A 15702-nucleotide genomic window follows, 5' to 3' on the forward strand; every position below is an offset into this window, starting at 1 on the left:
GCTCCTGATCAATATTCACTGATCTTTGCTTGAAAGTACAAATATGGATGTCAGGGGACAATGGGAGTTGGATCAGCTGTCCGGCCTTCAAAGGTGCAATATCAGTCATTGGCGAAATTGACAAATCAAAAACAGCCACTTTGATGTGGCTCTGAAACAATGATCACCACTAGAACACAAGAGGAGGGAAGGAGAGTTCTCTGACTAACATCCTGATTGTTAACTAATGCCCCTGTTGTTTGATCCTCTATATTCTTAGAATAAACCAACATTTCAGTATTGGACGTTCTTTTCTTCATTAAGCAGATAACCCTTTCCCCTCTATTCATTATCTTTGCATTATAAACCAACATTAGCAAAAGGGTCAAAACGATGGACTTTTTCCCATGTGTATGGCAATTCTGCTGGATGATGTGTGAATCGAACCCAAAATGAGCGTTTCCCTGTAACATGACATTGTTCACAGTGAGAGAAACTTGGAACAAGTCCATCAGGAGCAGTTACAGGTACAGGCCCACATTTTCTCAGTCTGCAACACAACACATTGGACCACCATGTCATCGTCCTTGTGCTAATGTTCCGGAAGGATTCCCAGCTCTCTTAGGATAAATATACTTACATGAGGCAGGGGAAGTCACCAACAAACACCTTGATATCACTTGGTCTGCCAGTCAGCAACTTGATGCCACTGAGTGTGAGAGATGTCCCTCCAGCTTTGGGGCCACGTGATGGTGAGATAGAGTTCAGCACCGGGCTCTGGAGGAGAAAGAAATCAAAACACAGGCTGCTTACTGACTTGTCAAATAGGCCAAGACATGGGTGAATAATCAGCAGCCATTCCCCAGCTAAACACTGAGACACACATCTCCAAAAATTTCACTTTAATGCAAGTGAACAAAAATTAAATTCATCTGGGCTCCTAGACAGTAGATTCTGATTCAGTCCTGGTTTTCTCAATCTGATCCTTATTAGTTTAAAATAAAATGTGCTCAGCAGATTCGTGTTAATTGCCTCATCTTTGTCCAGAGCTTATGTGCTGCACCTGCTGGGTTGTACGCGTGAATCTTCCCAAAGTTGATGCTGTATCTGCTCGGGGGCTGCATGTCAAGGTTTCACTCAAACTGACATGGGCCAGGATTTTCCATTCGTTGGGCAGGCTCAGCGGGAGCAATCATGGAGCCGACTGCTGCCCCCGATTGGCCCCGTAACGCGAGCGGCCAATTAAGGCCCACCCTGCGTGGATCGCAAGCGGTAACCCTGAGCACCACCTGTGCGTGCGGGGGGGAGGAGGGAGAGCTGGGCCTAGCGTGAAAGAGCACTTCAATCTCAGGATTGAAGCTCATTTTGAAAAAATTAATAAAGAGCAGAAAAATTCAATGAAACATGTCCCCTCATGTGTGACTGTGTCACATGGGATGGGACAGGTTTTAAAGCACAAATGAAGCCTTTTATTTAATTTGTAATAGCTTTAGGAAACCTCAGCCCGCTCGTGGATGAGGTTCCCTGAAAAACGTAAAGGCCGCTTGGACTTTTTTGCCTGCCCGCCAACCATAAGGTTGGATGGGCAGCATAAAAGTTCAGGTTAATTACCTGGTTAATGGCCTTAATAGGCCTTTCAATGATGGCGGGCACGCAGTTGACTTCGGTGAACGAAATACCGCGTGACTTTGCGATGACATCGGGACGCACGCCCGACATCATCACGCATCACTTTACGTTCCCACGTGTCAGGCATGTGCCCGCCCGGTGAATGAAAAATTCCGCTTATGGTGTACTTAGCCGAGCAGGCGTTGAGTCTTAGCCATGGCTCGACTCAGGGCCGGTGCTGCAGCTGCTGGGTTTGAGGTGCAGTCCGCAGCAGCACATGATAATACTCCTGCTCCTGTCTCAAATGTCCTTTCACTTCAGAAACTACAGAAAGTCACAGAGTTCCAAGGTTTAAAAGAAGTATTTGAAATAAAAACAAGCATAACTGATTTCATACCGACCTGATATGTGAAAGGCTGCGTGGAGCTGCTGCTCCCTCCATTCGCTACCTCAACTGTGACAGGGCCTGACACTTCCTCATAACTGGCTTCTGTGTAGCACACAATCCTACAGGAGGAAACTCATCAGTATTAGCTGCACTGTGGGTGGGTGGTGTGAATGTATAACTAGCATACATTGGATTACAGTACTGGGGGACGGGGGGGTGGGGGTAGAGAATGTGTCACAGCAGTAGTCCAAACATACTGCACAAGTATTTTTTAACCATAAAATCGATTCAACTATCAATTTTCAGTAACTAGAGTGAGCAGTAATAACAGATGTTATTCTGCAACTGAGTAATCTGAGCCAAACAACCAGCCCTTCCAAACATAAGGTTCTGTGCATTCACAGTCTGATATGTTGCAGCACTATCCTGGCCTCCATACGAACACAATAGGATTAGGTCATTCAGCTACTCAAGCCTGCTCCGCTGTTCAATGAGAACATGGCTGATCTGTACCCTATCTCCATTTACCCACCTTGGCTCCATATCTTGTGATAGCCTTACCTCATAAACTAAGTATCGGTCAGGATACTGGGGAAGAACTCCCCTGCTCTGCTTGGAATGGGATCTTTTACACCCACCTAAGAGTGTGTATGGGGCCAGACATTGAACGTCTCGTCCAAAGGGTTATGCCTCTGACAGTGCAGCACTCCCTCAGCACTGCACTGGAGTATCAGCCTGGATTTTGTGCTCAAGTCTCTGCAGCTGTGGCCAATATCTTAACTTGCAAAGTTCTTCATTTTATCTGTAGGTAAACAGTGTCACTGGTTTACAGTCACTGAATAAGCCACATACCACCTTCCATAGAATCACAGAATAGTACTGGAAGGAAGGATGCCATTCAACCCATCAAGTTTGTGCTGGCTCTTTCAAAGGGCAACCCCCAGTTAGTCCCACTCCCCTACATTTTCCCCATATGCATGTAATTTTATTCTCTTTCAAGTACTTATTCAGTTCTGTTTGGGAAAATTACTATTGAGTCTGTACTGAATTTATGTCCCCTGGTTAGTGACCCTTCAGCCACTGGAAACAATTTGCTCTTTTCAAATCCTTCATAATTTTAAATATCTATATCAAATCTCCTTTTGGCCTTCTCTGCTTTAAGGAGAACTACCTCAGCAGTGCTTTGAGGGGCTTTGACCAGTGCTTTTGGGACTGAATTCAGCCAAGTGAACCATCCTTCTTCAAAGATCACAGCACAGTGGTCTTGGATAGAAAGCCTTGTGGGCTCCAAACTTCGCTCACGGACCTCCCATTCTCAAATTCCTTCTAAACTGCTATACCCGTCATGTCAAGCTCTGAGCCAGGAGTGCTAAAATCCTAACATTGTTCTACTGCTTCAAAGCAGTGACATAACCCAGGATGAGGCCAGTAACCATTGTAGTAGCAGAGTCAAAATTATGACATTGTACACACTGATCTGGGATGAACTGTGGCCTCCAAAGAGGGCATCATCAGGGACAAAATACCTTGGAGCCAAGGTAGGGGTGGGAACATGGCCAGTGTTAATTATGCAAGGTGTGCTTCAGAAATTAACAGAAATTGGTAAGGATCAAGAAATCGGCGTAATTCTGCTTGAGCCTCACCGCTCACTCACACACGGGGGTTTCCGAGCACTCTGGTAGTTGAAGATCATCAAGTGACTGACCTGGTGGAGACCTCATACTTCAGAGGATCAGCACTGCACGAGATCCCAGCCACCGTTACCATGTTCTGGATGTCCTCGAATCTCTGGCCCAAGTTTGAACCAGTGATGGTGACCATGGTCCCGCCTTCCTGCAGCCCTGACATTGGGTCGATCTGGAAAGGAGAATAATCTGTGTGAACAGGCGCAAGCGACCTGTATGGTCGTGTATCAGCATTGGAAGAGTGATGAGTAATCATTGAAAGGGGGAAGACACTAACGTACATTTTCGTAAAAAATACATGCCAGATATACTTTTTTCAGAGTTCAACTGAAAAAAAGTGTGAAAAAGTGATATAAAGATTGATAAGTTTGCATTTAATTTTTCCTATGCTTTTCCTTTCTCCTGAGGTGCACATTCTTGCCTGAGTACGGTTCCCCAACACGGAAATATCTTTGCTAATTCACCTGAATAATCACTTTTTTACGTAATCCTGGACAATGAGTGTCATCACGACACTGAATTGCTCGCAGGAATCACTCTCTACACCCAGAGGCCTGGATTAATGCTTCAGAGACAAAAGTTCAAATCCCACCAGGGCATTAAGTTCAATTAATAAATAAAATCAGGAATAAGATGCTAGTCTCATTATTAATGATCTTGAAACTGCTGTTTTGTCATAAAAACCCATTTTGGGAGAAATCCTGCCATATGTGAAACTCCAGAGCCACAGGAGTGTGGTTGACTCTTAATTGCCCTGTGAAAGGGTCTTGTCAGCCACCCAGTGGTAGGCAGCTCATTGCCACCTGCTCAAGGGCAATCAATGCTGGCCTTGCCAGCGACGCTCACATCCCAGGAATCAATTTTTGTTTAAAATCCTGAACATGCCCGACACCCCAAGAGGTGTGTTTTCCAGCAGGTGGTCAATGAACAGTGACAAACAGCAGGAAACTTGGCTGAATTTTACACTTTCTAGCTGGAGAGTATCAATGTCAAATGTAGCCCTCTCTCAATTGATGCCTGGGCCAAGATCACTAACTGAACACAGGTGGGGGTTCAACCTGTGCATTACTTGGTCTGTACAGCTCAATAATGTGTCACAGAATAACACAGAAGGAAGTGATATCACCCATCCTGCCTGTGTTACTAATCATTACCACGTCTCTGCTCTTTTCCCATAAAATATATTCCCTTTTTCTACGGAGACCCATTTCCCTTTAAACGTTACTATTGAATTTAGTTCCACCACCATTGCAGGCAGTACATTGCCTGTAACAGTTTAAGAAGGCAGATCACCACCACCTTCTCAAGGGCAACTAGCGATGGGCAATAAATGCTGGCCCAGCCAGTGAAGCCCACATCCCGTGATTGAATAAAAAAAAGTAAAATTCTAAATCATAACTACTTTTTAAAAATTCTTTTTTATTCATGCATGAGATGTGGGTGTCAATGGTTAGGCCAGCATTTATTGCCCATCCAAAATTGCTTTTGTTCAGAGGGCATTAGGTCTGGAGTCACATGTAGGCAGACCAGGTAAGGATGATGTTCTTCCTTAAAGGACATTACTGAACCAGATGGGTTTTTACAACAATCAGCAATGGTTTCATCATTAGACTTTTTGAATTCCAGATTTTTTTTAAAAATAGAATTCAAATTTCACCATCTGCTGCGGTGAGATTCGAACCCAGGTCCCCAGAGCATTACCCTGCATCTCTGAATTACTAGTCCAGCGACAATACCACTATGCCATTGCCTCCATTTCACTTGCTGAATTCAAAACAAATTCTCAAATCCCAGCTGGCTTTTTTTGTTTATTATCCGTGTCCTTGGGTTCCTGGTTTTTTTGCCTCCATATCAAAACCCCTCATAATTTTGATCACCTTTATCAGTTTTCCTCTTAACCTTCTTTGCTACAAGAAGGACATAGGCTACAGGTCAACAGCATTGCCTTGATCTTACATAGGCGAGACTGGGCAGATTTCTTTCCCTATAGGGTTTGAGTGAACCAGAGGATTTTTACACCAATTTGGAAGTTTCATGGTCGTCATTATTCACACCAGCTTTTTATTCCGATGAAATTAATTGCAGGTTGAGTATCCTTTACCTATAAATCTGAAAACCAAACACATCCAAAAACCACACTTTTTTCGAACCTCATCGAGATTTAGTGGGGGAAATCTAGTTGTTTGTCTGCACTGTTCACCTTGCAATTTTTGTGGTGAATGTGTCAAAAAGAAATCTTTTCAGGTACCGAGTATTTATTATTCAGTGATACAGCTTACTTTTCTAGCCTATGCTAATGCAATGTAAGTTTATATGTGGTATCCAAAAACTGAAATCATCTGAAATCCAAAATGCAATTGGCCCCGATGGTTTTGGATAAAGGATACTCTACCTGTCGATGAATTTAGGCTCCCCAGCTGCTGTTGTGGAATGTGATCTCATGCCCAGTAGTATAATCACAATACTACTGAAACCCTTCCAATAGGACTGGGTGCTGCCATTCTTGCTGTGTGATCCTCATCTCCAAAGCATTTTTATATACACCCATTCAGATGGTTCAAAGATCCATCCTTCTAATTTATTCTTTCATGAGATGTGGGTGTCACTGGCAAGGCCAGCATAGGTTGCTCATCCCTATTTGTCCTTGAACTGAGTGGCTTGCTAGGCCATTTCAGAGGGCAGTTAAGAGTTAACCACATTACTGTGGGTCTGGAGTCACATGTAGGCCAGATAAGGTAAGAATGGCAGATTTCCTTTCCTAAAAGGACATTAGCGAACCAGATGGGTTTTTATAACAATTGAAGATTGTCATTATGGTCACCATTACTGAGCCTAGATTTATAATCCCAGATTTAGGGGGGGAGGCAGTGCCATGGCGGTATTGTCACTGGACTAATAACCCCGAGGCCCAGGGTAATGCTCTGGGGACCCAGGTTCGAATCCCACCAATGGCAATTCAATAAAAAAAATCTGGAATTAAAATTCTGACGGTGACCATGAAACTATTGCTGATTGTCGTAAAGACCCATCTGGTTCATTAATGCCCTTTAGGGAAGGAAACCCGCCATCCTCACCTGGTCTGACCAACAGCAACGTGGTTGACTTTTAAAACTGTCCTCTGAACAAGGGCAATAAATGCTGGCCTAGCCAGCGACGCCCACATCCCATGAACAAATAAAAAGTGAGTTCTGGTTACTTTCTATCTCCTGCATTTTCGAATAGTAACTCACCGAGTGAATCACAGGCGCTGGGCAGGTCTGCTCCACTCCGTCCACACACGACTTTTCGTACACACAGCTGGGCTCTCCTCCCCCACACCAAACACACGCATACTTGGTGTCTGCAGTCTGACAGCGGCTGCAGTCTGTTCGACCCACGGAACAGTTATACAGAGTAACTGTGCAGAGGCAGCAAGAGTCCATTAATCATTTTCACACGCTTGCTCGTAAGAATCAGAGAGCTCATTCCCCAATATTGGAGATAACGGCCACTTTTAGCTCTGACCCTACAACATTGCCTACACTTCAAAACGTACAATATAAAGCCTTCTGGACCATCCAGAGGCTGTGAGAGATGCTGTTCAAATGCAAGTTATTTTGTTCAAGACGAAAGAGTTAAAAAATATATATATTTTGCTTGAATTTTAGTTTCCCATGAACCTCATGGTTTTGGAGAACAGAGTTAGAAAATTACACCATTCACCACGGTTGTTGTAGCTTAATCAAACTTAACCACAATTAGAGAGGAACTATATATTCTAAATAGTGTGATTATTTCCTTCACATGAAGTGTGGCAGTGGGGGAGAGGGCAGAGTTCAAAATAAGAAAAAATTGCTCTCATAGTCCTGTTGGAAATATAACCTTTGAAAGAGTGAAATGTACATATATTAGATAAGTACTAATACACACGGAATAACAGGGCAAGTGATAAAGAACCCACAAGATGGCGCCATTATATTCCCTATGTTTATAATAAATGAATAAACCGAGATTTCGATTTGAAATCAGAATGTATTCATAACTAGAACCCATTTGCATACATACATATAGAAAAAACATACACATCAGACACATTTACAAACAACTCCCTGATATATTATCCCAAACCAATCCTCCTTTCTCTATAACGCAGGGGGTGGGGAACCTCCAGCCCGGGGACTGGATCCGGCCGGCAGGGAGATTTCTAAGTCTGCCCGTCTCCTCACCTCCCCGGCCAGCCACCGCCTCAGCCTTGGCTGCAGTCACCCGAGGCCCAGGCTGTGGTCAGAGAGCGAGGCCAGAGTTCCAGGAGAACAGGGCAGGGACAGGAAGCTGCCGGCTGCTGAGCGGGTAGCCAATTTTGAGTGACCCGGGGTGGGGCAGAAAGGGAGCAGGGCACCCAGGGTGGAGTGGGAAAGGAGAGGGAAAGAGACAGACAGACAGAGTGGGAAAAGAGACAGAAACAGAGAAAGAGAGAGAGGCAATGGCAAAGGAGAGCAAGCAAAAAGTTGAGCTGAATTTGAGGAGTGTTGCGATTGAGACACAGAAGCTGTGCGGAAAAGCAAGCTCTGCCATCGCATTAAAGCAGCGGGCAAGTTGAAAGTTTCTGTATTCTCTCTTAGAAAAAAATAAATTAAGTTTATTTTTGCGTGCGTGTGGCCCATGACTGATTTTGTCTGTGTGTCAGTGGCCCTCGGTAAGAAAACACTTCCCCACCCCTGTTATAAGATGTTCTACTGGAGAAGATAAATGCAGGGCTGGGGGAGAAGACACTAAAGGGTCTTTACTTCTACAGTTCTCAAGCACAGGTAACATTAGCCATTTTGAGGTCACTGGAGCATTCCTGATATTTTGCAAACTTTTTATGCGAACGTTACAATGTTGTTAAGTTAATTATTGCAGTAAATAGTGCAAGTGATTTCAATCAACATTGCAACACACTGGAAAATATACTCTGGTTTTACCGCATACACTGTTACAAGGACTGTTAATGTAGCTCGTCAGTACCAGTCAGCTGTACTAATTATACAGTGGCAGCAGGAGAAATGTCAGAAATACATACACCGGATTCTACAGCATATGTGAAGACTTTGGCATTCTGACAGGACAAAAAGAGAACAAGCTGAGGAAACACTTCCATTTCCTTTCATAACTTCTTCAGGAAAGGGTGAAAGTACTTACTGTGCAAATCATGTACGCTGTCCACTCTATAATTGGGCCGCCGCTGGACATATACTGTTGCGTTATACTCTTGCTGCAGTGTGGAGTAGGTATACTGTAAAGGCAGAGATAGAAGGATGACAGACCAAAGATATGTAGTAAACATCCACATGCCCGAATCAAAATTCAAAGTCAAATCTGCTTGGGGACATGCATAATTCATTGTTGTACTTAAGGTATGCAAGGAAAATGCAAACTTGCTGAAAGGGAGGTGGAGGCAGGTTTGATTGAGGTATTCAAAAGGGAATTGGATTTGCTACCTGAAAAGAGAAGATGGCAAGGTTATGGGGTTTAGGCAGGGGAGTGGGACTAGGTGGAATGCTCTTTCAGAGATCCAGTGCAGACACAATCGACTGAATGGCCTCCTTCTGCACTGTAAAGATTCTGTAAAACGCTTATGCTTTACTTTGCCCCAATTGTTGGCAGACCCAGACAATATATGGGTCAGCCCTGTGCTCCTGATATGCAGCTTAGGCCTAGAGGAAGAGCACAGGGGACGACGTTATCAACCTTTCCCCAATGCACATTCCCTTCAAGGGTAAGAGGAATAAAGTGAGGCAAAAAATACTGTAGGTGATGCAGTGCTGATATAAAAACAGAAAGTGATGGGAACACACAGCTGGTCCACCAACAGCTGAAAAGGGAAAAAACAAATTCATGTTTAGGGCCTCCAATGTGTCAGAACAATTCTGCTTTCTAGTCACTCCCTGATTCTTGATCCTGCAGATGGTGACATATCAGCAGTCAATTTCCAACAATGGCTGTCAGAAACCTAAGGATTTGATCATAATACCATAATACACTATATAGCATTGATCATGATCAAAATATTAACAGGAAAGATGTGTAATATATTGAAATTGCTAAGCATATTGTTAGACTGCCCTCTCTGCTGCTCAGGTTCAAATAAAGTTAGTTCAGTGCAGTTGAGCACATGGTGAGTTTGCTCAGTGTGATACAGAACAGAAAGGGGCTGGGATGGAATTCCTTTTTGCATCTCGTTTGAGAAATCAAAGGCTGAGGAACATTGTGGCACATTTTTAGAGGTCCGAAAGTTGATTTTGAGGAGGCTTTGAGCAATTTGAAAGATTACTCTGTGTGTGTGTTGTGTTCAGGTACAGAGTGAGGTATGTAATTGGAAAAAAATGATGGCACTGAGAGCATATTGGGGGGCAATGGAGGGGGTGGGATTCAACCCTTAACAAAGAGGACTGATAAAACAGGAACTGAGGATATAGTAAATGTTCTCCACACCATGATTGGGCCAGATGCTTTTGAAATGGTGTCTAAACAATGTTGCCAGCGAGACCCCCCCAATACTATGGGCTGTTCTGTAATGAATGAGATTCTGGTCTCATATTATGGCACAACTAAGAATGAGGCAGCACTGAGAGCTGTATTCCATGAAAGGAAGCTGAAGGGAGACTGTTGCAAATTACAGCGTTGAATTAAAGAACCTCTCTCATCACTGTGGGTATGTCAGGAATTTAGAAATCAACCTCAGCGACATGTTTGTAAAAGTCTGAAGAACAATAAAATCCGGGCCAAGCTTTGGAGTAAAGGCAATAAACTGATGTGGAAGGAGGCCAGCGATGAGGCTACAGGCATGAAAAAAAGGCAGAAAGAGATAGTTGCAAATTGCAAGCGAGTTCATTTCCTGAGCGTGCAGGGGAGTCCATTGGATTTCAATGATTTCCAGGCCACAGCAGCCAAGGTCACAGTCCCGGAGTCAGAAATTCAGATTCTACTTGTTGCCATGGTAGCCAGCTACCATCTAAATGCTCCCTAGTTCCAAGCACTATGCCTGTGGGAAAGTTGGTCAAATCCAGATGGCATGCAGGAGTTGAGGAAGCCATAATGCTCCAGTTTGCTGTAAAGCCCCAGGTTGAGATTGTGGTGGCTCTAAATCTAGCTCGGGGGCCTGGAAATCCTTGAATGTGCATATGATAGATGTGGAAACAGAAGTTGATGTTACCCAGCAGGAAATCAAGTGTGGTTCTCAGTCAGAGAGCAAGAAAACAGCACATAGAAGATGAGAGTAATAGGCTGAAGGTATAAATCCAGCTCGCACAGTAAAATGAAAGTCAGAGAATCACAGCTTGCTTTCATCATTGATCAGCTGCAGCAATGTCTGTTATTTTGGAAGGAGAGTACAAGTAGTCCCTAAATCTCATGCCTGTGGGATGGCAGGATTGTCGTATGAGGAGAGATTGGGCCGACTAGGCCTGTATTCACTGGAGTTCAGAAGAATGAGAGGGGATTTCATTGAAATGTATAAAATTCTGACAGGGCTGGACAGGCTGGATGCAGGGATGATGTTTCCTCTGGCTCGGGGAGGAAGCGGGGGGTGTCGAAAACAAGGGATCACACTCTCAGGGTACGGTGTAGGCCATTTAGTACTGAGATGGGAAATTTCTTCACCCAGAGGGTGGTGAACCTGTGGAGTTCTCTACCACAGTGGAGGCCAAGTCACTGAATATATTTAAGGAGGAAATAGATTTCTCGACTCTAAAGACATCAAGGGGTATGGGGAGAGAGCGGGAGTACGGTGTTGAGATAAAGGATCAGCCATCATCTTATTGAATGGTGGAGCAGGCTCGAAGGGCCGAAAGACTTACTCCTGTTTCTATTTTTCTATGTTTCTATCCTTCCATAGTTTAGAGAGAGATTGTTGGAGGAACTTCATCAAGAGGACACAGGGATAGTTCATATGAAAGCAGTAGCAAGAAGCTTATGTTTGGTATTCAAAGGTAGATAGAAATATTGAAGTTGGTGAAGGTTGTGAAGAGTGCCTCAGAATGCGAAATGATCCAACCAAGGTTAATTTCATTCCATGGTCAAACATAAGAAAACTGTGGGAATGGGTACATGTCAATTTCTTTAAAGTGGAAGGGACAAACTACCTTGTTTTGGTTGATAGCTAAAACAAATGGATAAATGTTGAGCCTAGGGCCAATACCACAAGTACCAAAACTATGAAGGTTTTGAGAAGCTGGTTTGCAGTTTATGGGTGGCAGAGATGTTGGTGTCAGATAATGGTCCGCAGTTTATGTCAGAAGAGTTTGAAGTATTTCTGAAAAACAATGGAGTTGAATACCCTCTAATACCACCATTTCACCCAGAATCGAATGGTGTTGCAGAAAGTAGTGTACAGATTGTGAAGAGGTATTTGCAAAGAGTATTTTCTAGATGACAAGCTGGGCAGTCATTTCCATGCTTCTCTTAGACACAGGCTAGACAATTTTCAGTTCTCTTCGAGAGTAACCCTACATTCTACAACAGGTTGCTCACCTTACGAGTTGGTGTTTAAACATGCTCCTGGAACTATGTTTAGTTTGCTTAAGCCTGATGTCAGCAGCAAAGTAGGAGAAAAGCAAGGCAAAATGAAGATGAGTCATGATACACCAAGCATGAAACTTAGAAGTGTTAGTCAGAAGTTATGTAAAAAACCAGAGATGATGAGAAGTGTGTGACTGGAGTTGTAAAGAGACCAGGTGCATTCATATATCTAGTGAAGATTGCAGACAGATTCCATCAGTGTCATGTAGATCATTAACTTGAAAGAGGAAATCTGACAAAGAGAGAGCATGATAAGCCTATAGTCTAAGTCCCTCCTACAGTCCCAAGTGAAAGTCAGAAAGAAACTGAAAGTTTGCCAATATTGCAGAATCCACTGGCAGAGCAAAGTGAGCCAAGGTCTTTAATTAAGGCAAATCAACCAATGTTACATTATCAACAATTAAGTGCAGTTGGTAGTTAAAGTCAAAGTTTAGGTTTGACACAGTCAGAGATGTTGAGAGAGCCGAGTCAAGCTAATGGAAATAGAAGAAGATAACCAGACAGAAAGAGAAAGGAAGACAGATAGACTATTTGAAAATATATAGGAAGAAAGGAGGGGGAAATTGTTCTTTTCATTATTTTTTGCGAAATTATATTTTTGTGAAAGATGTACAATATTAAGGAAAAACAATTTTTAACATGCAATTTACTCTGGAAATATTGGTCATATATTTTAGTTATCACCACAGTAACAAATTTGCAACCCAAGGTGTTAAATTTCAGGTATTGTTGATGTTGGTTTAGTCATATTATGTCTGGGAAATTTTGTGCATGTTATCATTTATATTTTAATATATAGGGTTTTTTTTTTAAGTGGAGCAGGAGTGTAATATATTGTAATATCTGAGCATTTTGTTATAGTGCCCTCTCTGTTGGGGAGGTGTAAATAAAGTTAGTTCAGCCTGCAGCTGAGCACATGGTGAATCTTACTCAGTACAATAGTATGCAAAAGTGGAAAGAACTCAGAAGGGGAGTCCACCATCAACTTCTCAAGAATAACTCTGGGGTGCCTTGGGACATTTTCTATGTTAATGTTAATGCAAGTTATTGGTGTTGCCCACATATCCCTTTATTCAGTTGACTCAAAAATCAATCTGTATCTTCTGCTCTTGATGGTCATTGCTTCCTGAGTTGAGTGAACTCTGGATAATACATTAAAGTATTGCAGGTTCCTCTTGGCTCTAGATAACCAGGCATGCCACTGTCTGTAGTGTGGCTCTACCTGGTTAAACAGCAGGAAGCTAACTAGTGTTATTAAGACTCTGTGCTGATGAGCTGCTAAGGTTTAGCTAGTTTAGCTCTAGCAGTGCCCCCATTGCACACTTGGTGATTCTTCAGCATTGGCTCTTTTCAACCTGAACTTTCTGGGCTTGGGGAAATGGGTTGGGGGAGAAAGTTTACTCCATATCAGATAAAAGGAACCTACTGATGTGAGCTTCTCTGTTTTTTGGCTTGCACATCCTTAACCATGGTGACAGGTTCAAATACTTACTTCAGCAACCTATTACCTGACCATTTCACAGGTTTCTTGCTAATATCTTTGCTCCTTACCTGGTGTACCTGACAAGTAATGAAGTAAAACATGGGATCGTTGTTATCCCCTTCAACAAACGCCTCCACCACCACCATCCGACCCTCAATAACAAACACACATTCATAATCCCCTTCAGGGTCCTGCCGGAGAACAGAATTACAGGAGGTTACAAAAACACGGCCCAGCTGAATCAGAAATCTGAGAACTCCTTTTAAACCAAAGAAGAACACTTAACATGTGCACCACTTAAAATAAATGCATCTTCTGTTTACTATTTTGCTACATGTGGAAGACTGAGGAAATCCTCCAGCCCTGCAGTGCTTCTATTTTAAAGGGGAAGGATACACAATGATGCATAAAGATCCTTCAGCCGTCATAAACTAAAGACAGTTTCATATGGGTCCTTTAAATTTGGATTCCAGAAGCCCAGTATCCAGGAGCCAGGCCCTTGGCGTCTGAGCTTTTAAATCCTTTTGCATGTTAGGGTGGCAGACTCAATGACCCAAGTTTTATCTGGGATTATAGGATTTAAGAGCAGAAATGACAGGAGCTGGCAACTAGATGCGAGGCTCCTGGAATTAGAATCAAAGGATGACCAACATGAAAGGCCCATAATTCGACAAGAACATTCAAAACTTTAGTTACTCTGTATTTATACAAAAGGATCGATGTACACATATCTGCTACCACTTTGGGCTCCCAAATTACTAAAAATATTAAGGAGTACACAAGCTGCCAAGGTATTAATGCTCCATGTCTATGTGGTTTCCACTAAGGACAACATTTTGTTCCACTTGTATCAGACTAACAATGTCACTCAGTGTCATTCTCAATAACTCTCGCTCACTTCCCCTCCTCCCCGGCCCCATTTCATCATTAAAAAAAAAAGCAGCAAGATACACATCCTTTTGTTTCTCCTAATTCTTGTAACATTCTGATGGAAACTCCAGGGAACTGCCAATCAGTGCCAAGTTTTGTTCTAGTCACTGCTCCTCCGCAGTTTCCAGCACTGCAATGCACAGATTGCAAACATCGCTGTGCTGTGACAGGTTGTTTTGTTGCACAGGATGAAACAATTTCACAAAGCAGAATTCTTTTGTAAAATTAATTAAACTTACATCCTGAAGGCCAACATTCCAAAAAAGAAGAAAACTTGAGTGGTGTAGATTTTATTAAATCTCTCTCACAAGTTGAAAAGACAGCATTCTAAGCTACTGCACGACTTAGTCTTGCATCAAGGAGATAAGGCCTTTATCAATTCTATCAGAAATGGTTTGATCAGAACCACGATCTTGTCCCATTGTTAATGTGTTATTGAAGTTACAATGTACACCCAAGGATGTTTTACATTACACTTGGCAGAGAACAGACTGTAAAGATAAGTGACTGTGCTGCACAATGTGCTGGAACTTGGCCCTTTTCTCTCTTGCACCCAAATCCCTGCACATTCAAGGTGGTTTTGTGCTGAAAGTCACCGTAGTCCCAGAGGACCATAGGTTGCTCTCTCATCGGAGAGAGACGACGACTGATGGTGAGTTTAACCGGAGGGTCACCGCATCTCAGGCGAGGGGCGAGGTTGAGAAGGTGGGGTGACTTCATGGATGACCTCAGCTTGTACGGGAATTGAACCCACACTGTTGGTGACACTCTGCATCATAAACCAGCTAAATGAGCTAACTGACTCCCGGTTGAAATGATTTCATACTAATATGTTGATGGCAGACACATATTGTCACTGTCAATTGTATGCTTCGGTATAAAGCTGCTGCCCTCCATGAATCCAATGGCATCAAGGACACATGTTTCTGGGTCTCCACAAGCAACAGGTCTTTAGGTACTGAGTAACTTCAGGGCACCAGCTAAAATTTAGACGCCTGGACCTTGTGGTCCTAATAGTGGTGAACACTGAGGTGTTTGCCATATAGATGGCTACAACGGCACAGCAACTTCTGGCAAGTTGCAGTGTTCTG

At 43.1% G+C, this 15702-nt stretch overlaps 1 protein-coding gene across 5 annotated transcripts in view; it reads right to left on the minus strand.

The window, feature by feature from the left end:
• Positions 1–15702, minus strand: part of plxnb1b (plexin b1b) — a 220268-nt gene that overhangs the window by 37748 nt on the left and 166818 nt on the right. For 4 of the 5 annotated variants that reach the window (XM_041191160.1, XM_041191157.1, XM_041191159.1 and 1 more), the window contains exons 13-18: positions 13750–13872; positions 8821–8914; positions 6891–7057; positions 3681–3832; positions 1989–2094; positions 620–756 (exon numbers count right to left, since the gene is read on the minus strand). In XM_041191160.1, coding sequence (XP_041047094.1) covers positions 620–756; positions 1989–2094; positions 3681–3832; positions 6891–7057; positions 8821–8914; positions 13750–13872 — 779 coding nt within the window. The remainder of the gene's footprint in view (positions 1–619; positions 757–1988; positions 2095–3680; positions 3833–6890; positions 7058–8820; positions 8915–13749; positions 13873–15702) is intronic. The other variant, XM_041191161.1, reaches the window with a different exon arrangement.

The sequence above is a fragment of the Carcharodon carcharias genome, chromosome 7 (assembly GCF_017639515.1).
Source record: "Carcharodon carcharias isolate sCarCar2 chromosome 7, sCarCar2.pri, whole genome shotgun sequence".
NCBI lineage: Eukaryota > Metazoa > Chordata > Chondrichthyes > Lamniformes > Lamnidae > Carcharodon > Carcharodon carcharias.